Below are 23,865 nucleotides of genomic sequence, written 5' to 3' on the forward strand. Positions count from 1 at the left end.
TGCTTGAAAATGGTTTATGTTTCATAAATTTTCTGGGAGAATTTTTGACTGTTGATTAACCTTTCTTTACGGTTAAAAAAAGAACAATTAGCCGGTTAGTGTCATATAGACCCGGAATACTATTCTAGCTGTATCTTAAAATCTACTGAACCGATTTTCAAGAATTACCATTTTCAACAGGCGGGCCAAATTTTAGAAATAAGATTTGCCTGCGGACCAACCAAAAAAAAATTTTGATAATTTAACGCAACACAGTTCAAAGGGTTTAACATAAAAATTAAAATGGATAGATCTCACCGAAATTTTCCGATGGAAACAGCATACAGGATTTCTGACCACTTCTTCAGATGGATTGTAACAATGACACTCAACATTGTTTGAATAAGTTTACAAATGAATACAACAATTTAATTTTCCTCACAAAACAAAACTTTTGGGAAAAAATATCCGGAGCACCATTTTTTCCAAACTTCACCGTTCAAGCACACGCCTACTTATCTTTTAAAATTGCTTATAAGTTCACGGAAAAGAATTAAACATTTAATTCAAAACGCAAGTTTGTATCGAAAAGTTTTAACTTATAAATTTTTAAACCTCCCATCAATTTTTTTAATTGTTTTTACAATCATTAAATCCCTTAAATTTTTGAAAGCGATTCATTCAGCCCAAATTTGGCACAACAAGCTTAAATATTCTATGGGAAAACAAAATTTGTCATTCAAATAATGAGCAGGGATGTAATGAAAGTCAAAATATATTTGCATTTATGAGAAAATTTTAATTTTTATTTGTTTCTGTACTAAATTTATTGGATCCATAGGAATCCATAGGATAAAAATACAAAACCCAATAACTTAATTGCGTTTGCTTTTTAATTGAAACTTGGTAAAAAAAAATTCAAAATGCTTACAATCTAAACTTAATTATTTTGGGTACCTACATTTAATTAGATTCAGAATTTTTATTAATGAATTATCCAAATTTTTCCACAAAAAACTTAGCTACAACTTATACTAGCGAAAACTGAAAATAAAGAACAGAAAATAATAACAGTAAAAAGATATTTTATTTCGAGCCTGTCTGAATCAAGGTTCTTAGATACACTAGGTTCTCCGACTTTCACAGTAAGTAGGCGAGGAGTGAGCGGGGCTCTTATAGAGTTTGTTTATTTTTTGCTCAGCTTTTCTGGGGTTTGTTGGTAAACAAACTTCATGAGTTCCGTATAGTTACATAGCCTACATAGCCAAAATGGCTGAATCGGGAATTCGTTATTCGGGAACACCTCCTGAATATATACCCACCTTGGTCTGAATGAACTAGTTTGCAAATAGGTATTATTTGTATTTCATACAAATTTGCAAACAAAACTTGATGCCTTAATTCTCAACATTAATAATTGTTTATAACCTAGTACTTAATAACAATAATTAGAATTTCGATGAAGGCATTCTTCAAAATTTCTATTACTGTAGTTCTTCGATTTTTTCACTGTTCGATTTTATCAACACTCGCCATATTCACGCTCGATTTTATCAAGGTTATGGTTTCGATTTTATCTCGCTTTTTTAGAAATCATTCTGATACCATTTCCAGGACCTTAATTTTCGTTCAAAGGCGTAGAGCATCTTTGTTCATGGTATTTTTAATGTTTATGTTATAGTTATAAGCATTCAATAATATGAAAATGCCATTGAACTGCTTACTTTAGCTGTATAGTGTTTAAAGTCGTCATTTGGATTTTAAAAACACTTGTAGAAATCGACTTAAGTATTATAACGTCACGCTAATGCTAGTGTTGTTATTTGTGCTTGGTTAGCCGCTCGAAAAATGTAAACTTTTTTAGTTATGCGAATCATATTAAGATGTGGATAAATTTAAGCGTTTTTGAAAAGAGATAAGTGTCTCTGATTTCTTTGTTTAATTTGTTTATTTGATAGGGTGGCGTGCGTAATCCTGATTGGACAACCTTTTATATTGTCTGAATGGATAATTTTGGAAGATCAAAATGAAATTCTGTTAGCTTTGCCTTAAAATTTGTACAAACGGACAAAGATTTATGTTTTTCTACATATGAAAAACGCCGATTATTAAAGACAATAAAAATACTTTTTCCACTTTAAGTTTTTATTTCACCAAATTCACGGTTTCGCCATATTCACGGTAAATTTTCTTCTACCTTGATAAAATCAAAAAAATACTGTATTTCAAATTTCGATTTGATATGTATGTCGGGAAAATTATCCTTAAACAATTTGAAAACGAAAAAAAAAACCCCACTGCGAGAGGTCATGACAACATTTTCAGAGCATTTTTTCAAGAGAATCTGGTACATAATTTATGTTTGATTGCGTGCCAAAAATGTTAAATCAGAATTTTGAGGGCTCCATTTGATTATAAAAGTTTTCTCTTGATGAAATGGTGATTGATGCGTGAATGATTGAAGTCGTGGCCTCGCAATGTGCCACTTTCTTTTTTTTTCATTTCGACAAAGTTAATTGTTGAATTTAAAGGTTTTATCGATTTTTTAAACTGCCAAGAATTAAACTTTCTCAAGATGTTTATATATAACGGAGTCCAATGAAACCCGGATCATTCGGAAGAAACAAATCTTCCTAATAAAATACACATTCAACTTTTGCTTTGCTTAACTGTATTTCATTTTGCAATGAATCGATTATCAAAACGGAAATTGAAGTATAATATTCGATAATTTTATATTATCATTTTCAAAAAACCTATTCAGTCACTCAAAAATCTCAGTTCTTCAGTATATTAAAATGATGATTACGATGTTTGAAATGTGTGCTTCGGGTCATATTGCCCCGAAACAATTTGGAAGGATAATAGTGTGAAATATTTTTGAAAATAATTAAAAATTTGGACAAAGGAAATTGGGGATGATTAAATTATAATCATTGGACTCTTTTTGAATGAAAACAAATCTGCTGTTGCTTCGTAATTTTTGTCATTTTCGTCATTTTTGTCATTTTTGTCATTTTTGTCATTTTTGTCATTTTTGTCATTTTTGTCATTTTTGTCATTTTTGTCATTTTTGTCATTTTTGTCATTTTTGTCATTTTTGTCATTTTTGTCATTTTTGTCATTTTTGTCATTTTTGTCATTTTTGTCATTTTTGTCATTTTTGTCATTTTTGTCATTTTTGTCATTTTTGTCATTTTTGTCATTTTTGTCATTTTTGTCATTTTTGTCATTTTTGTCATTTTTGTCATTTTTGTCATTTTTGTCATTTTTGTCATTTTTGTCATTTTTGTCATTTTTGTCATTTTTGTCATTTTTGTCATTTTTGTCATTTTTGTCATTTTTGTCATTTTTGTCATTTTTATCATTTTTGTCATTTTTGTCATTTTTGTCATTTTTGTCATTTTTGTCATTTTTGTCATTTTTGTCATTTTTGTCATTTTTGTCATTTTTGTCATTTTTGTCATTTTTGTCATTTTTGTCATTTTTGTCATTTTTGTCATTTTTGTCATTTTTGTCATTTTTGTCATTTTTGTCATTTTTGTCATTTTTGTCATTTTTGTCATTTTTGTCATTTTTGTCATTTTTGTCATTTTTGACATTTTTGACCTTTTTGTCATTTTTGACATTTTTGTAGTATTTGTTCGTTTTTTTTAGTTTTTGGTAATTGACGTCGTTTCTCTACATGTATTGTTCATGTTTGTGATAGTTGATTTAACCAAATTACACAGTTAATAGATTTTTGAAACTGAGATCAGTTTGAATCATGTTCGAATGCTTTCATCGGTAATTGCAAATTCCGTAACTTCAGAAACGTCAAGCCGTGATTGAATGCAATTTATTTGCCAAGTGTAGTCGTTGTTTCACCAAATCTAAGCACCATCTAGGGGGCGGTTAGCAATTACCTGGTGCAAATTTTTTTTCCCAGCGCTTCCCTACAGTTAGAAAATTGTCCAATGCATCCGGACGAACGAACGAACGAACGTTGGTGTGATGTCAGTCTAATGACAAAAGTACAAGGTACACTCGAGAGTTGACTAGAACGAACGGAAGTTTCTAGTAACGCCCATTTTTCCCGAGCTGCTACTCGAATGCCATCACTCGCTCTTGGGTTCCGTTCTGTCTGTTATTTGCAACGGGCAAGTAAAATTCTAGTACTCAAGCTCGGAAAAACTAGCAATTAAGAACCCTCCCAGGGGTTCTAGCTGGATATTTTTTTCCTCGATTGGTGTTTTGTTTTCGTCCCCATCAGTGGCTTGGGCCCAAAATTGGGATGCCCTTCTCCAAAGCGCGAAACTTTTTGATGAGCAGGTAATATCACACACAGAATGTAATTGAATCGCAGCGAGTTGATCCCACGACACCATCTCCTTACCCCACGGACTCATTCATCAGAGAGATTGATGGATTCACGTAACCCTGGCGGGGGGCTGGGAAAATGCAGTTTTTTTTTTGTAATTCCTCTAGTTGTCCATCGTCGTCATATCGTCAAGCACAAACATTGCCTGCCGGTGTTATTACGAGAGCACATGCAAATTATCTGATTCTGGAAAGGGTGGAGTGCGAGCTAAGCCGGGGTTTGAGGGAATTGTTTGGAAGCGCGAAAAAAAGTAAATTACTTCCAGGTGGCCCTTAGTGGGTGCTGAGGTGTGCGATTAAAGGGATCCACTGCACCGCACCGTGTGCATTCATTGACTATCTTCCCATTCTATGAACTCGTTACGTTGGGGTTTTTGCTCCTAACGCGTGTGGGTCATCGGAAGAACGTAATCATTGGAGTAGAGGTGTCGTGCCTAATCACAGACTACGGCGATGAGTTTTTCCGAATTTTCCACGCTCCGGACCGGATGATGGACGTGTTGCTGATGATGACAGATTGCTATCTCAATCACTGACACAAGGGGATTATTATAAAATAAACCGTCCTTGGCCGTTGACTTTTGAAACTGTCGTTAATAAATAACAACTACAGTAAAAGATTATACCAAGCATGCAAAGCAGAATATACCTAAGAGGAATTTTCCATTTCTGAGAGTTAACTATAACTACTTATCGACAACCTCCTGAAATAACTCAATCTTAAGCAAGGGGGGTGGTGATTCGATTTGCCAAATTTCAAAATCAGCCATTTTGATGACTTCGTTGCGTTTGTTTAATTTTCCATAGAACAGTTGAGACCTACGCTTGCCTTTTCATTTTAGCACACTGCTAGTTTGTAAACAAAGATAACGAGCATCACCCCATTTCACCGCGCTCTCCTCGTCAACTTATTTACGGCAAAAGTCAGAGAACCTACTATTTTAATGACCTCGATCTTAAGCTTTGATTCTATGTACATATGTCTATCCTAAGAGTGGTGTCAAAGCTATAATAACACTCCATTTTGACAATTCGACGGCGCACACAGGGGTAAAAACACCTAATAAGCTAATAAGTGATAAGGTCGTATAAAACAATATAAACAAAATTGAGTTATTTGCTGAAAACGATTGACAAACATGTCTTTTATCTTTGGTAGAAAATTGGTTTCATTTCATTATTAAATAATTTTTACACAATGATTTGAATTTAGGACGAATAATGACTTTCTCATTTCTCTGTGTGATTTGGTTTTTGCGTCATTTTGCGTTGCCGTGTATTTCAGGTGATGCAAAAGGTCGCTAAAACAATTCGGCAGGTTGATTTTTACGATGTAATGCTTCGTCGCGACAAGTTCTGTGCAGTTGCGCTAATAGTAGTGGTCAGATATATCCGGGTGGACTTCCAAAGGCCAGTCCCACAGTTCAATATTTACAAATACCATCGATCAATGATTTCCGCTTACAAACTGAATAGGATTATCAATGAATAATAGGATTATCAATCAACTTCGAATGAATAAGTGAAGATTTCGGCCAATCCAATCAGTTTTGCTACCAAAATTATCGATTGATCAAAAGAACGTTTGCGCCTAAGGAGAAATGCAAAATGTCGTAAGAAAATATATCTTCATTGATAAGAACCGAATTAATGCAAATTTCAAATACATTATCATGTTCTGCGTTCAGTTTGACATAAAATTTCGCATTTTCAGGCAAATTTGACCAACAATCATAAAATAGAATTTAAAAGGTGTTTCAAAACTTTAACATCGATTTTCTCAAACCATGCCAAGTCGTTCTTACGACCTAATCAAAACAAACTCTAAATTTGATGTCTTGGCAACATTTTTATATTTTTTGATGATTTATCAAATTCTTGGAAGAGAAAAGTGATTCTTCCACCTGGAGGGGAGATAAAAAAATTATTTCTTCAAATAATTAGTTTAGAGACTTGATGTCTCCACAAAAGTCTTACTATTTCAAGCAACTTTGTTGAAGACACCATCAAGATCGCATGAAATGCATAAAAGTTACGAGCATTTTAAAAATAACGCGCATTTTAACAGGCAATTTTGAGTTTTTATTTAATATCTTTTTTAGTATACGATTTACAAACTTGGTATATCTCAGAGAGTTGTTAAAATTGTTGAAACACACAGTTTTGTGGAGCATTTTAAATACATATTTCTACTAAGAAAGGAGATATACTACAAAATATCCAAAAAAATGCCTTTTTTCAGTAAGTTATAACCTTAAGAGTTCGGACGAGTTCGTATAATTTTTTGAGTGGGTTTTGTTGGTCAAGTTATTGGCTTTCCATTGATATATAAATTTAATATTAGTTTTGGATAGATTTTTAACGCACTAGCAATCAAAAATGAGCTTTTTCCTCTAAAAACAGGAAAAATTGAGGGTTTTTTTTCTTCGAATTTGAAGTGTTTCTAGAGGAAAAAAGCGCATTATTGATTGCTAAAAAATCTATTCAAAACTAATGTTAAATTCATACATCAATGGAAAGCCAATAACTTGACCAACAAAACCCACTCAAAAAATTATACGAACTCGTCTGAACTCTTAAGGATATAACTTACTGAAAAAATGCATTATTTTGGATATTTTGTAGTATATCTCCTTTCTTAGTTGGAATATGTATTTGAAATGCTCCACAAAATTGTGTGTTCTAACAATTTGAACAACTTTCTCAAATATACCAAGTTTGTAAATCGTATACTAAAAAAGATATTAAATAAAAACTCAAAATTACCTGTTAAAATGCTCGTTATTTTTAAAATGCTCGTAACTTTTATGATTTTCATGCGATCTTTGAAGTGTCTTCAACAAAGTTGCTTGAAATAATAAGATCTACAACTTTTGTGGAGACATCAAGTCTCTAAACTTATTATTTGAAGAAATAATTTTTTTATCTCCCTTCCAGGGGAATCTAAGTAGTCTGTGACAAGAACGTGACGTGTTTTTTTCGAGCTCTTCATTTCAAGCTTGTGAAAAAGATTCGAAAATCATTGAAAATCAAGCGTAAATCGTTTTTTTTTTCGGGACAAAATACCCCAGTTGAAGACAGCACACAAATGGAAACATCGAAAAGGGAGAAAAAAGGGCTCTCCTGATTTTAGGAACTAATCACGGAGTGCAACCGTAATGCCATTGGCCAGGAAGGGCCGCGGTAGGTGGATTGTTGATACCAAGCAAAAGTTCAAGATGTGAAAAGTATCCGAGCTTATTTATTTGAAAATAGTGAAAATTTGTAGAAAAAAGTGTTATTCAATGTGCGTGGGTTGGCCTTAGTTTTTCGAAAGGTGGTCAGTAGGTTCCACATCTCAGATAGGCGCCAATAAAGCCTGAGTACATAACAAAATCGGTGAGCTCGTTCCATTGTTTTTGTATTTATTTGTTGAGTTTTGTATTTATTTGTAAATCATGACATTATTTTTCATCAATCCTATTTGCCAAATAGGATTTCCCGTAAACATAAAAAAACCCTCCCCTCTCCTGTCTGAAAACAGCATCTGTATGTAGGGTCGTATGAGTTCTCTGCACCTGAAAAGTTTATTTATCTGTTTCAGACCATCCCTTCTATGATTACATTGACTTGCCGCGGTGTGCATTTTGGAACCACACTCAGAGCTGCGATTTTTCGGAAGAAAATTCAAAGTCGATTTTTTTCTAAAATATCTTAGTAGCTTTGTCACACTTCCTATCCACGTGTTGTTTCGGTCAATGATAGTTGTTGAAATGAAAATATCACAGTCCCTATGGTCACTGATAATTCGGCAAACGAAATTGTCATGGCTATATTTCCTGTTGAGAATAACAACTTGATAAAAGTCGTGTACCAAAAATATGATGAATGAAACTTGAACTATATGTTACTAAGGTGACTACTGCTGAAGGAAAAAACAAATTTTCCTCAATTTCATTTCTTTTGAGAAGTGATCGTTAACGGAAGAAAATTTTCGTCCGTCCGTGAACATAACCAAATTGTTAAAAAAGATTGAAGTAAACTTTAGAAGTCTAAGCAAAATATGATTTAATAGAACGTTTTTTTTTTACTTTTTTATAACTAAGAGATAGGAAAATATTTCATTCAGAAGGATGTCGGATGATGCATTCTTGGCATTCAATAACGACCGCCAAAATTGGTGGTTTCCTTAAAAACTTTGAACTTTCAACTACAGTTTAGTACAATAACTGGGACCTTCCATATTTGTTCATAAGCATGGGAGCTTCAAGCTTGTAATAAGAATTCTTAAATTCTAAATCCTAGCTAGATTACTTATTGTGTTACATACTAACAAAGTACGATTGAATATTTGTGTAAACAGCCAAGTCTATCAACATTTGGGCGCTTAGATTAATCACTCCTTATCTTATCATCCTGGATCGTCATCGGGAACGAAATGCCCGAGACAATAATTATCTATTGACGCCACCTAAATTTGTTTGAGAGGTTCAGTAACAATGTTTTTAATTTATCAAAAATCTTTATTACCAAAGGGCTGATATCTATATCTTTTAATCGTAGATCATCGAGCCGATCTGCTACGAACGCAAGTAAATTGAAGGCTGCAACAAATCTAATGAACTGCAAACATTCGGACGATAAAAATCAAAACTTCAACCTACAATCTTCGATTGATTGGTATCATCCACGAGCCGTTTGTAGCTCATTTGTTCTAAGTTTTCTCTGGGTAGCAGCTCCATCATTAGGTTCTTGCTTAGACTTCCCTTTCGAGCTTTTATCTGCCCAAATATCAACAAGTGGAGAACAAATTCGATTGCAGCCCCGATCAACAGAATTTATCTATGTAGTAGGTACCCGGCTACATTTTGATAAAGTCAATTATCGGGGCCCATAATTTGTCGAACATCCGCTCAAACAGAACGCGATATGGGAGGGGGGCGCTTGAAATGCAACTACCCGATACACACTCGTAAGAGGTCGCGGCCGTAGAAAAACTTCCCAGCTCAGTCAAACACCTGTCACAAATCCGATACAGCAAACCGATTTTAGGCCGCTCATCATTCAGTATCTACTTTTCGTTATTGCCATCAATTACATCCAGAGGAGAATATAATTATCTGCAATTATCGGACTGCATTCTGGTAGTGTCTAGTTGTTAAGTCGAACGAGATGCTGGACGTTAAGGGAAAACGGGGTACGGAGTAACCTAATATTTTGTTCCCATCGATTGAACACCTTGGTAGCAGTTTTTTTTATTCACACTAGTTTATAACAGAATTTTAACGTGAAACTTAGAAGGGAGAAGGGAAGGAAATGCGTTAAGCCAAGTTTGCGCCGCTAGATGTCCGCTAACAAAGTATTTGTACACAAATGGATGACGACAGTAGTAGCTCTATCGGCTACTTACTATACACGAAATGGCGGAAAACATCGGTCGAGATTTTCATCGAGAGCAGAGGAATAGGAAAACAGCTAACGTGCGGTTTGCATTGATTAGCATATTCAATTAATAACGATTCTTGAGAAACGTTAGAATGGTTCAGAATCGGTACAATTCTGATTGCCTTTACAGAAAATACAAATTTATTTTCAATTCTCATTCTGAGGCTTTTCTCTAGGGAGTTTAAAAAAATTCATAATTAAGAATAAGGTTGAAGAAAAAGTGAATTATCCCCATCAATGAACGCCACTCGGCGAGGTGTTTAACTAAAGAAGTGTGCACCGTTTTCCGGCCGGCATACAATACTAGAACATGCAGTGCTGTTGCGAGGAAAATTCCACGAAAACTCATTCTTAAGTTTACATTCTAAGCTTGCCGAGCGATAGCTTATTGTTATATTTTTTCATTTCGCCCATACCAATTGTGTGTCGGTAACAAGAAAGGGGGGATGAATGGGAAAATGCAGTGCGACGGCGAGGGTGTTTCCGGGTGCATCTTAAATCTCCCAAGCACTGTCTTGATTGGCATGAAACATGAAACTATTTCGGTGGCGTCGGCCGGTTGTCAGTTAGCTGACGACGTCACTTAGCTAACTTACTAGTAACTTATAACGTATAGGCTTGGAGCTGCTTTAGGGTTTTTAATTGCTTTATGATTGAGCGGTCCCCGGCTAAAGTGACGCGTTGAAATGGTGAGACACACGAGAGAGCGCGAAACTTTACAATCACATCCGCTACATAAGCAGGGAGCTTGGAAAAGTCATGCGCGAGATGGCTGGCGGTGAGGCATCCATCTGCCATTCGCTCTTACTCTGGTAGTCGATAGATTCAGCGCAACACAATTCGACCATAAATCAAAGCTGAGATGAAGTCTCGATGTTGTGGCCGTTTTTATGAAACTGAAGTTGGATGTTACTCAGTTCTTTTCCCTAGGTTAATTTTTGTGCGTCACACACGAACCTTTTTGATGCTTCAACAAAAAAAAATAACTTTTTATATTTAATAAATTTTTGAATTTTAGCCCGAAGCTCTTGGGTTATTTTCCAAATTTTCAAAAATCAGTCAGGAACGTAAATTTCAAATCACTTTAAGAGAGCGCAAGGAGAAGGAGGGTGTTGGGGGGGGAAGGGGGGTTTGGGAGCAGTTGCAAATGAGTACAATATAAGCTGCACACTGAATTTGAAAAATATGAAATAAGAAAGAATTATAAAAACAATTGACAAATTATCTCAATATTTGTAGAACACCCAGCGAATTCATAATATTCATTGCGAAAAAATGTTGACGAAAAGAAAAAAGTGAGCTCCTTAAAAAGTTACTCCCTATTGATGTCATTTTACAAATGAAAATAATTCACGCCTTATTGAGAGTGAAGTGTAGAATTTTCCCAGGATCTGTAAAGTGTCTCTAATAAACTAAATGATAATGAAATGTAGAGTAAAATTCTTCAGGTTATCTACATAACTTTTTTTTCTGATCTTTTGAATATCAGCGCTAGGCTAGAACAGAATTTTTATGATTCTAATTATGCAATTATACGTTTCAAAAAGCATATTTTTGAGATAAGTCTTAGTGAATTATTGCTTTGAATTTAAAACTGATTAACAGTGATTAAATTTTTCATTGAAGCATTTTACTGAATCGTGATTTGGAAATTTCGTAATATAATTTTCAATGTTGAAACGCAATTCTCGTTCAAAATACTGGTTTAGATTTTCAAATAATGCTATCAAAATCAGATTCTGAAGAATGAAGCTTCTGGAACTTAATTTTAATTGATTTGCTACTGAATTTCGAATTATTATACAAATTTTTCAATTTTAATTGTACTGAAACCAAGGAAAAAGTTTCAATTTGCTATTTGCAATTTATAAAAAGTAAACAAAGTAAAAATCGGTTTTTTCTTCATGTAGGTATCTACACATAATTCCACATTTTTGAAATTATATTGAATTATAATTAAAAAAAACATGAAATGATGAGTTATTCAATTGAAATTGAAATAGCCAAACTTACAGATGTAGAGTATTAAACCTTAAACTGGATGTTAACTTAAAATGTCAATATAATTGCGCGGATGAGCTGAAATCAGATTCGGCGATTTAATTGGTGTAGATCCTGAAATCCAACAGTGTTAGTTTAAAATCTTTAAAATGATCCTCCGAATGGTTAGCCTGATTAATTGCCTTGTTGCCGAAAAAAATGTCGACTGAAAGTTGACTGAAAGACTCGAAAGTTTTAATTCATAAGGGAAAATTTAAAAACTGGCCACCTGATTTTTGAAGATGTTTGCGTCCTCAACTCGATTGTTTTGTCTATCACTTCAAGTTTTGTAACGTTATCAATTTTTAAACTAATCAGAGAAGTAGGCGAGGGTTTGTTGGTATCGCACCGTCGGTTCTGTTCCGTGGCGGTGAAAATTTTTGAAGTTTAAGTAGTTTCTCATAGTAAAATTGTATTTTTTTCTAGAATAAGTGGGAAATGCATAGTGATCAATAGTGGCATGTGTAATTGATTGTGCCCGACCCGATTTTCCGTTGATTTCGTCCACTTCGTGACATCGTTGAATGATTCGCTACAAGAGGAAACACACATGCTACTTCAACAATTGGTAAGTTCATTCCATTATCCTTCTCATTCATTTGTTGTAAACTGATGTTGCATTCAAGGAATATCTACCTGAGAATTTTCAGGAGCCTACAAAATTGGAAAATTTTGAAATACCGCTACTTAATTTATGAAAAGATATGAGGTTATTCCCCGCAATTTGTTTGTTTTTCTATTTCAACCTTCTTTATCAATGTAAGAAGTACAATATTGGAAACAGTTTAGGATTCCGTTCATAAAGTTGTGTAAAACTTATTAGTATGATTTGATAACAAGTGGCTGGTGAAAAGTGAGATACGCATAAGAATTACGTCAGAAATCGTCGTAAAATAATGGAATTCTTCCAATTATGTTGTGCCTTAGAACCCGAAAGTTTGTTTATGAGCTCGTTTTATAAATTATATTTCAGGTTTAAGATTTCCCATATTTACCTAAGTTTTCAATTTGCTGTAAGTTATTGAATGATTCTAAATTAATTCGTTATGATTCATATCTATGACGACACATTGGAATTTTTCAGATACTGAATCAGTCATGGATGTGTACTTTCACAATTATTCCGCAAAATCTTTTGGAAGAGTTGATTCCAAAAGATTTCGTGGTGGTAGGGTAGAAGCACTAGTTATTGAACAAGTACCAGATATTGAACACTAGTAAAACACTTACCAGTCAACCGGTCAAAATTTGGCCAAGGGAAAACGCGTGTAAATCGGTGAAATCGTTTATTTAAAAAATCAAATTAAATTTCTTTTTCAAATTTAATTAGAATAAAATTCAGGAAAAATATTCAGTAAGGCTTCCGCTTTTCCAAATCCGAAGTGCCGGGCCTTACGCTTAACCCCTGCCATCAGATTTTGTTCAGCCACCTTATCCACCTTCTTCGCCAGTTTGCCTTGAACTGCTGCTCGTTCGTAGCAGTTTTTTGGCCTTCTTTAGGTACCGCTTGACAATAGCCCAGTATTTCTGAATTGGGCGGAGCTCTGGCGTGTAGGGAGGGCTCTTGTCCTTGGGAACCACCTGCAAGTTGTTGGCGGCGTACCACTCCATGGCCTTTCTACCGTAATGGCAAGATGCCAAATCCGGCCAAAACAGTACTTAACAACCGTGTTTCTTCAGAAAAGGCAGCAGACGTTTATTCAAACACTCTTTCACGTAAATTTCTTGGTTGACAGTCCCGGAAGCTATGAAAATGCTGCTTTTCAAGCCACAGGTACAGATGGCTTGCCAAACCAGATATTTCTTCGCGAACTTTGACAGTTTCATGTGCTTGAAAATATCTGCTACCTTTCCTCTTCCTTTTGCCGTAAAAACTCCTGTCCGGGAAGCTACTTGTAGTCGGCTTTGACGTAGGTTTCGTCGTCCATTACCACGCAGTCAAACTTCGTCAGCATCGTCGTGTACAGCCTCCGGGATCGCGATTTGGCCGTCGTATTTTGTTTATCATCGCGATTTGGAGTTACTATCTTCTTGTGAGCCGATAGACCGACTCGTTTTTTGGCTCGATGCACTGTTGTAGACGATACACCCAGCTTATTTGCGGCAACTCGGAGATAGAGGTTAGGATTTCGCTTGAAACTACCGGCAACTCTCTTTGTCGTCTCAGCGGCTTCCGGTTATCGATTTCCCCTTGACTTCCTGGCTGTCGATAAACGTTCCCAAAACACTTTTATTACATATGTAACGGTTGATTTGGCAACTTTTAGCGATTTTGCCAGCTTTGCATGCGAGTAGCTCGGATTTTCGCGATGCGCGAGCAAAATTTTGATATGCTGCTCTTCTTCCTTGGACGGCATTTTGACAACTGAAGAGTGAATTCCTAAACCAAAATAGGAGCAACATTCTACACACACACACCTTCAAAATGAGGGGTGTTCAGGTTTTTTAAATGCAAAATTGAAAGAAATACGTCAAGTTGATATTGACCAAATTTTAACCGTATCACTCTTTAGCGTAGAAAAATGAATTAAATTCATTGTACCACTGTTGGAGCATTTTCTACCTATGTTCAAATTTTTATCAAGAATTTCGGACTCTTATAGCCAAAATCCCCGAAACTAGAATATGTGTTCGAATTTCGGCTTGGTTTTTCGGCTGGATGAAGAAAACAGCCTTTTTTGATTGGGAGAAAAATTGGATTAAAGTCAAATCAAAGCCTAAGATAATAAAATGAGTGTTTCCAACTTAGTATTATTAGATGATTTCTGGAAAAGTGGCAGCCTTAATTATCCCTCTTTTCTTAAAATTCAACAAATTAAAATATTCAATATTTGGATCACAGAAAACGCCAATGTTTCAATTATTGAACGTTTAATCTTGCAGTACTCGTTTCGTAAAGAAATGCGTGTACCAGTTGTTGAACGAACATCGGTTGGTGTCTGGAAATATAAACAAACTGTTTCTTGGTTGCGAGCTCAACCAAAATTGCCCCTGCAAAGCATACTATCAAGCGAAATACCCCTAAACATATACAATGATATTCAATGTTTACGTGTTCAATAATTAGAACAAAAGCAATTTTGAATAAAAAGGCTTAAATGATAATTTCAAAACAAATTATCGCGAAAAAAAAGTATTGACTCGAAGCTGAGAAACAAGCTTAAGCTACATTATTAAAATTTTATCCGAAAAACCTTTTATTATTAATTATTGACCACAACTGCGTTGAATCCCAAAGATAGCGATCAATATATAGTGTTTTTACCATACTATTTTTTTCTCTATTCTTCCAATATTTATTTTCAAGAGCGACTAAAGGCGCTATATCCAAGATCGATGACCAGAGATGATGGTGCACAATAATCCGAAACATGTAGTTTGATCAAACTTTCAGTAAAGTAATTTTAAACATCAATTGATTCAATCTATACTGCAATGTTTTGGATTTCTGTGCAGAAAAACCTTATTAACACCCACAGAAGGGCGAATTCACTTGGGCCACCATCACGGAGCACAGTAAGTTTGAGCGAATGTGCTTCTAACGTGAATATTTCAAACATTTTAAAATCATGGAAACGTATGGTCCCAGTGAAGACTCTCGTTGACAGTTCGTATTTCGGCGACTAGGCTTCACCGCCACAAGTTTCTGGCAGCGATGCCACATACACCGGTAAATTTTCGACCAAGAATCGGTATATACTGAATACCAATTTTTGTCCAAAAATATCCAATACCGATTTCATACCGAATATTGAAAAAAATGTCTAGACAGATCTTTTTTAAATACAAGCCGCAGCCCTTGAGGAAGAGGATAGCCTTCAAGTCCTCTAAGCCAGCGGGCATGAGATCGAATCCCGGTCACGGCATACATAGTACACTTTCCGTGGGTTGGTGGTTTTAACATTTGTGAGATTCTATCTATCATATTCTCGAAAGATGAATGTGTATGTGTTTGTGTTCGTTAAAAAAACTTAAGCTATCGTCACAGACAAACAGACGGGACACTCCTGTTTCATTCTTCGCAAACCGGTTTAGAATCTTTAGAAGCTAGGCAATGTCGACACTAGAGTGCACTGCGTTCGAATGAAAGATTCTCGATCATGGTAACCTTCCGTTTTTGTGTATCTCCATGGTTTCCGATATCATTCAGTCTTATTTAACAACAAACAAAACTAGCGTTCGGAAAAAATGCGGTCTTGCGAAAAGATAAGTTTTGGTTTTATTCATTTGCCTATTTCAAAATCCAGAATCCAATATTTCAGGAATCCAGGAACGATATCTCAGGCGATGAACAGTAAGAAGGTGTGCGAAGAAGGTGGAAAATCGTGTTAGGTTCATTCCGGTGCATGAGTCGTTGGTCAGAGAATTGATGGACCGGAAGAGTTGATTTTGCCGAATGTGTGTTATTGAAAATTTGAAACTTCAAGCAAAATTTCATCGAAGCTCCTACTGGAAGTCTGCTTTTCTCAGCCGCTCTTGCTCAAAGCATTTTGAAGCAAAATAATGCTGCGGAGATATCGAATTCAAAAGCTGGATCCGAGGGAAAAAAAATCAGCGAGTGTTGGAAAAGTGTCGAGATGTGAATTACCAGTTTTTTAAGACTTTTGTATTAATAAATTGTGTTTCTATTGAATGGAAATCGGCTGATATTTCCTTCTTTTCTCATTTGTTTACTGCCCATAAGATTTTCGGAATCAATTGTAGATGTAGTTCTTTGAAATTAATACGTTTATTCTGGTAGGGCGAATTATTTCAGGAAATATATTTTAACTAAAAAAAAACTTTATAGTATACCTACACTCATTGATAGCCTTTATTAGATAAAATTAAATCAACATTAACTCTGTGCAATCTGTCATCCTTTATAAAGCCTTCCAATTTTCGCTAGTTTTTATCGCAAAAAAAAATAAACTCAAAAGATATCCTTTATAAAATATAAAGGACAGGCTTTTCAGCTTTGGCCGCTGAATCACAGTGATTAGCATCTACTAAAATGTTCTTTACATGCAGAAATGCTCGATAAAGACCGGTGTCAACTTCAATCTTTCTCTAGGAGATTTCGGATATCTTCTAATCTGAACTTTTTTTAATGCACTAGAGCTTTACTCGTCAGCAACAGCACAGCAGTATCAATATCTTCTGAAATACAAAACTTTTTAATTAGATTATAGAAGAGAATAACATAGTATCTCTTTAACAAATGATAAATTGATTGTTTACGTTTTAGTGAGAAACGCCAAATTGTCATAGGTGACCATGACCCATTCTAGAATTGTAATTGTTCGGTAGGCAATGTCGCCGCTAGATGGCAATGTAATCGTTTTGCGAAAAATCAACCGATTTTTCTTCTAAGTGTCCTGTCTGTTTGTCTGTGCTATCGTTTTTAATTTTATTTTAAATTTGTAGCCAATGTAATTCTAGTTCATATTTAGCCAGCAAGTGTCTGCGTGGTGGATATCATCTTCTTCTTCAATGTAAACTGTCTTGAGATCGAATCTTGATCATCAAATTACATGGTAACTTTGAGATTCAAGCTGTTTTAGACGTTAATAGACCTTATCTCAAAGTTGTATGTTGAAAACTTAAGAACTGAGATCAGTGTACGCTGTCAGAGGACTGTCTCCTTAACAGGATATAAGTTTTTTTCAAATCACATTACTACGCCAATGTCAAATCGCTAAACAGACTCTTATTGAGCCTGACTAATGATTGACGCGAATTTTAATAACAGATGCTGCAGATGGTTGTATGCTCTGCATATCCGGTTCTCTTTGGACAAGCAAAACAATATCGTCTGCCAGGTCAAGATTGTTTAGCTGCTCCATTGTTGAACGATTCCGCAGCAATCCTTGGTTTGAACTACAGTCTCAGCGAATACCAGCAGAAGAGAATCCTTGCCAGTTACCGCACTCTGTCAGGTCTACTTTCCTCGGGACCTTCACGAGGATACCCTGCATCCAATAATCCAATAATAACTGAAATATATAATATAATAGAAGTGGTTGGATCTCACCAAATCGACTAGAAAGCTCTTCGTTTAGTCCGGACCAGCTGACTTTAAGATTCCTTCTGAACTCCCTCAACCAGGATTTAGCATTTTTAAACAAAGCACAAACCACTCCGGGATCTTCCGCCGGTGAAAATGATGGATTTCTCACTGTTTAATTAAAAAGTTCTAGTTCAACTTCAGTTTAATCAAAATTTTGGATGGACGAAAACAACAGCGCGTGCGTTGCCCAAAAGTCATGGCTTACTCCTTCTGTTAATTCTTAGTTCGTTTAATCATAAAACTCGCAATTGCAGCACTACTCCAAATTTCTTATCAACGTCCCATTGAAAAAGTTAAGTATTTTTTTGAAGTTTGCGCAAAATAAACTTGCATCGTTGCTCTTTTAGTGGTTTTATTTTACTTTTAACTTTCAAAACACAAAATAAATAAAAATAATTGTAAGCAAAACGCTTAAGGCTACCATTATGAAAATTTTCTCACAAATATACGAAGGATTATTTTCTACAGCGTTTGCAAAGTGATGCAATTTGCTATGGGACACCCTGTAAAATTCAGAGCCCACGAACGTTATTTGAATCGTGAAATTGAAACATCAGAAGGTAAATGCGGGTAAATCATTTTGAGTTGCTAAGTTCTATTTTTTCCATTTCAAATATTTTTCTTAATTTCCCTAATTAATTCCGAAAATTTTCAGTATAACACAGAACAGTTAGTTCAAAACCGATGACCTTAGCAAATTATTGAAAAAAAAATTAGTTTTTATGGAAAAATACTAAAAAATTTATTTACTTACCGTGAGGCGCATAACTGCTCGGATAGTACCGGTGATGCCGGTGGGTGGTTCCGTTTTCTGTCAACGGATAGAAGGGTCCCATCTCGATCGGATCGACTGCAGTTCCAGCAATCGAACTCACTCCCGGCACGGTTTGATGTCCTCCACCCAAAAGCGCCGCGGCAGCAGCAGCAGCAGCCGAACCGGCGGCCAAAGACGACGACGAACCCGGAGATTCCCCATTGGCGGACCCAGAACCTCCCAACATCCTGTGGCTATCATACCAACTGCGAGCCTCAGCCGCCGAGGTCATATCCATGTTAATTCACTTGATTTTATTGCTGGGGAAAAAAGCACTTCAATTCATCCGATTTCCATCACTCAAATGGTGAACAATTCCGTTTGGCGAGAGAAAAAAAAAGACCGCTGCGCGAAAGTGTTACTCGCGAAAGTCAAATTTCCCGTTTCCGTCTTCTAACTATGATGAGTGATTGCGAGGCCCTCGCCGGGGGCCCAAAACGGCGAAAAAGAGGTTCATTACCAAGACCCCATGAAAATCAGCGCGATAAGAATCGTACTAGATTTTGTGAATCTCCCCCTCTCGTTGTTGACCAGCTGGTTGGTTGGTTGGAAATAATAATAGTGGCAAATGTTCAACGGATCGGTACAAATAACGCACTACACACTTTCTCGCCAGCCCGCCCCAAACTCAGCATGACACCCAGCATTGAGTGCCAAATTTTCCTAGCTCATCAAAGGTTTTTTTTTTCCCTGCTTCCATGAATGTTATTGGTCTCGAAGAAAGGCAACCTCCTTTTGCCCGGGCGTTGGGTTGGGTTCGGATGAGGTACTGAATGAGAGGGTGCCTAGAGTTTGGCCCAGGGGTCCACCTTTGTTCGGCCTGAAACCTCAACAAGTCTGATGAAAGTCTTCCACCGTATAGTCTAATTAGTCACGCGGTGCGCCATCTGTAACACCGCATTCACACGCCATCTGCTTTTGGGGGCCCCAAAATTTTGTTTGGACGCAGAGGCGATTTCTACCCAAAACTACACGAGAAGACGATTCGCAAGGTGATTATCTACGCCGCCCCTCAGAAGACAACATCAACAGTAAGTAACAGGTGGGGAGAGCCGGTTGATTTTGATTGTTGTTGTTTTGTTGCTGTCATTTGGTATTTTTTGTTATTGCTGTTGCTGGGTGGTTTTTGATGATGACAGAATCTGACCGGTGCGATCTCGATCGTTCCAACAACCTAGTTTGACGGGGATGAAAGTGGACAAAAAAATACGAAAAGAAAATCGTTAGTTAGGTCAGTTCTTTTATTGGATGCTCGAAGCGCTAGTTTCGAGCCCAATTTCAACAGCAGTTAACTCTCAAAAAATCTTAACAAATTCACAACAGTTGACTCTCAAAAAAGGTTTTAGAAAACATTCAATTTCCAAAACTGAAAAATATAAATCCTTTTGAACAACTGTCATATATTTTTAAAATTCTTGAAATTTCTTGAATTTTTGATAACATTAGAATTTTGACATTTTGAAAATTTTGACAATTTTGACAATTTTGACATTTTCGACATTTTTGACATTTTTGACATTTTTGACAATTTTGACAATTTTGACAATTTTGACAATTTTGACAATTTTGACAATTCTGACATTTTTGACATTCTTGACATTTTTGACATTTTTGACATTTTTGACATTTTTGACATTTTTGACATTTTTGACATTTTTGACATTTTTGACATTTTTGACATTTTTGACATTTTTGACATTTTTGACATTTTTAACAGTTTTGACATTTTTGACAAATTTGAAATTTTTGACATTGGTAAAATTTTTACATTTTTTACATTTTTGACATTTATGACATTTTTGACATTTTTGACATTTTTGACAATTTTGACAATTTTGACAATTTTGACAATTTTGACAATTTTGACAATTTTGACAATTTTGACAATTTTGACAATTTTGACAATTTTGACAATTTTGACAATTTTGACAATTTTGACAATTTTGACAATTTTGACAATTTTGACAATTTTGACAATTTTGACAATTTTGACAATTTTGACAATTTTGACAATTTTGACAATTTTGACAATTTTGACAATTTTGACAATTTTGACAATTTTGACAATTTTGACAATTTTGACAATTTTGACAATTTTGACAATTTTGACAATTTTGACAATTTTGACAATTTTGACAATTTTGACAATTTTGACAATTTTGACAATTTTGACAATTTTGACAATTTTGACAATTTTGACAATTTTGACAATTTTGACAATTTTGACAATTTTGACAATTTTGACAATTTTGACAATTTTGACAATTTTACAATTTTGACAATTTTGACAATTTTGACAATTTTGACAATTTGACAATTTTGACAATTTTGACAATTTTGACAATTTTGACAATTTTGACAATTTTGACAATTTTGACAATCTTTACAATTTTGACAATTTTGACAATTTTGACAATTTTGACAATTTTGACAATTTTGACAATTTTGACAATTTTGACAATTTAGACAATTTTGACAATTTTGACAATTTTGACAATTTTGACAATTTTGACAATTTTGACAATTTCGACAATTTTGACAATTTTGACAATTTTGACAATTTTGACAATCTTTACAATCTTTACAATTTTGACAATTTTGACAATTTTGACAATTTTGACAATTTTGACAATTTTGACAATTTTGACAATTTTGACAATTTTGACAATTTTGACAATTTTGACAATTTTGACAATTTTGACAATTTTGACAATTTTGACAATTTTGACAATTTTGACAATTTTGACAATTTTGACAACTTTGACAATTTTGACAATTTTGACAATTTTGACAATTTTGACAATTTTGACAATTTTGACAATTTTGATAATTTTCACAATTTTGACAATTTTGACAATTTTGACAATTTTGACAATTTTGACAATTTTGACAATTTTGACAATTTTGACAATTTTGACAATTTTGACAATTTTGACAATTTTGACAATTTTGACAATTTTGACAATTTTGACAATTTTGACAATTTTGACAATTTTACAATTTTGACAATTTTGACAATTTTGACAATTTTGACAATTTTGACAATTTTGACAATTTTGACAATTTTGACAATTTTGACAATTTTGACAATTTTGACAATTTTGACAATTTTGACAATTTTGACAATTTTGACAATTTTGACAATTTTGACAATTTTGACAATTTTGACAATCTTTACAATTTTGACAATTTTGACAATTTTGACAATTTTGACAATTTTGACAATTTTGACAATTTTGACAATTTTGACAATTTTGACAATTTTGACAATTTTGACAATTTTGACAATTTTGACAATTTTGACAATTTTGACAATTTTGACAATTTTGACAATTTTGACAATTTTGACAATTTTGACAATCTTTACAATTTTGACAATTTTGACAATTTGACAATTTTGACAATTTTGACAATTTTGACAATTTTGACAATTTTGACAACTTTGACAATTTTGACAATTTTGACAATTTTGACAATTTTGACAATTTTGACAATTTTGACAATTTTGACAATTTTGACAATTTTGACAACTTTGACAATTTTGACAATTTGACAATTTTGACAATTTTGACAATTTTGACAATTTTGACAATTTTGACAATTTTGACAATTTTGACAATTTTGACAATTTTGACAATTTTGACAATTTTGACAATTTTGACAATTTTGACAATTTTGACAATTTTGACAATTTGACAATTTTGACAATTTTGACAATTTTGACAATTTTGACAATTTTGACAATTTTGACAATTTTGACAATTTTGACAATTTTGACAATTTTGACAATTTTGACAATTTTGACAATTTTGACAATTTTGACAATTTTGACAATTTTGACAATTTTGACAATTTTGACAATTTTGACAATTTTGACAATTTTGACAATTTTGACAATTTTGACAATTTTGACAATTTTGACAATTTTGACAATTTTGACAATTTTGACAATTTTGACAATTTTGACAATTTTGACAATTTTGACAATTTTGACAATTTTGACAATTTTGACAATTTTGACAATTTTGACAATTTTGACAATTTTGACAATTTTGACAATTTTGACAATTTTGACAATTTTGACAATTTTGACAATTTTGACAATTTTGACAATTTTGACAATTTTGACAATTTTGACAATTTTGACAATTTTGACAATTTTGACAATTTTGACAATTTTGACAATTTTGACAATTTTGACAATTTTGACAATTTTGACAATTTTGACAATCTTTACAATTTTGACAATTTTGACAATTTTGACAATTTTGACAATTTTGACAATTTTGACAATTTTGACAATTTTGACAATTTTGACAATTTTGACAATTTTGACAATTTTGACAATTTTGACAATTTTGACAATTTTGACAATTTTGACAATTTTGACAATTTTGACTATTTTGACAATTTTGACAATTTTGACAATTTTGACAATTTTGACAATTTTGACAATTTTGACAATTTTGACAATTTTGACTATTTTGACAATTTTGACAATTTTGACAATTTTGACAATTTTGACAATTTTGACAATTTTGACAATTTTGACAATTTTGACAATTTTGACAATTTTGACTATTTTGACAATTTTGACAATTTTGACAATTTTGACAATTTTGACAATTTTGACAATTTTGACAATTTTGACAATTTTGACAATTTTGACAATTTTGACAATTTTGACTATTTTGACAATTTTGACAATTTTGACAATTTTGACAATTTTGACAATTTTGACAATTTTGACAATTTTGACAATTTTTGACAATTTTGACAATTTTGACAATTTTGACAATTTTGACAATTTTGACAATTTTGACAATTTTGACAATTTTGACAATTTTGACAATTTTGACAATTTTGACAATTTTGACAATTTTGACAATTTTGACAATTTTGACAATTTTGACAATTTTGACAATTTTGACAATTTTGACAATTTTGACAATTTTGACAATTTTGACAATTTTGACAATTTTGACAATTTTGACAATCTTTAAAATTTTGACAATTTTAACAATTTTGACAATTTTGACAATTTTGACAATTTTGACAATTTTGACAATTTTGACAATTTTGACAATTTTGACAATTTAGACAATTTTGACAATTTTGACAATTTTGACAATTTTGACAATTTTGACAATTTTGACAATTTTGACAATTTTGACAATTTTGACAATTTTGACAATTTTGA

General features: G+C 33.7%; 1 protein-coding gene across 1 annotated transcript in view; it reads right to left on the minus strand.

Annotated features, from left to right (window-relative positions):
• LOC129738301 (GATA-binding factor C-like) overlaps positions 1–23,865 on the minus strand; it is a 578,622-nt gene that overhangs the window by 513,699 nt on the left and 41,058 nt on the right. Inside the window, exon 2 of the mRNA XM_055729485.1 lies at positions 18,606–19,839. Coding sequence (XP_055585460.1) covers positions 18,606–18,903 — 298 coding nt within the window. The 5' untranslated portion in view covers positions 18,904–19,839. The remainder of the gene's footprint in view (positions 1–18,605; positions 19,840–23,865) is intronic.

This window comes from Uranotaenia lowii, chromosome 1 (assembly GCF_029784155.1).
Source record: "Uranotaenia lowii strain MFRU-FL chromosome 1, ASM2978415v1, whole genome shotgun sequence".
Classification (NCBI taxonomy): Eukaryota; Metazoa; Arthropoda; class Insecta; order Diptera; family Culicidae; genus Uranotaenia; species Uranotaenia lowii.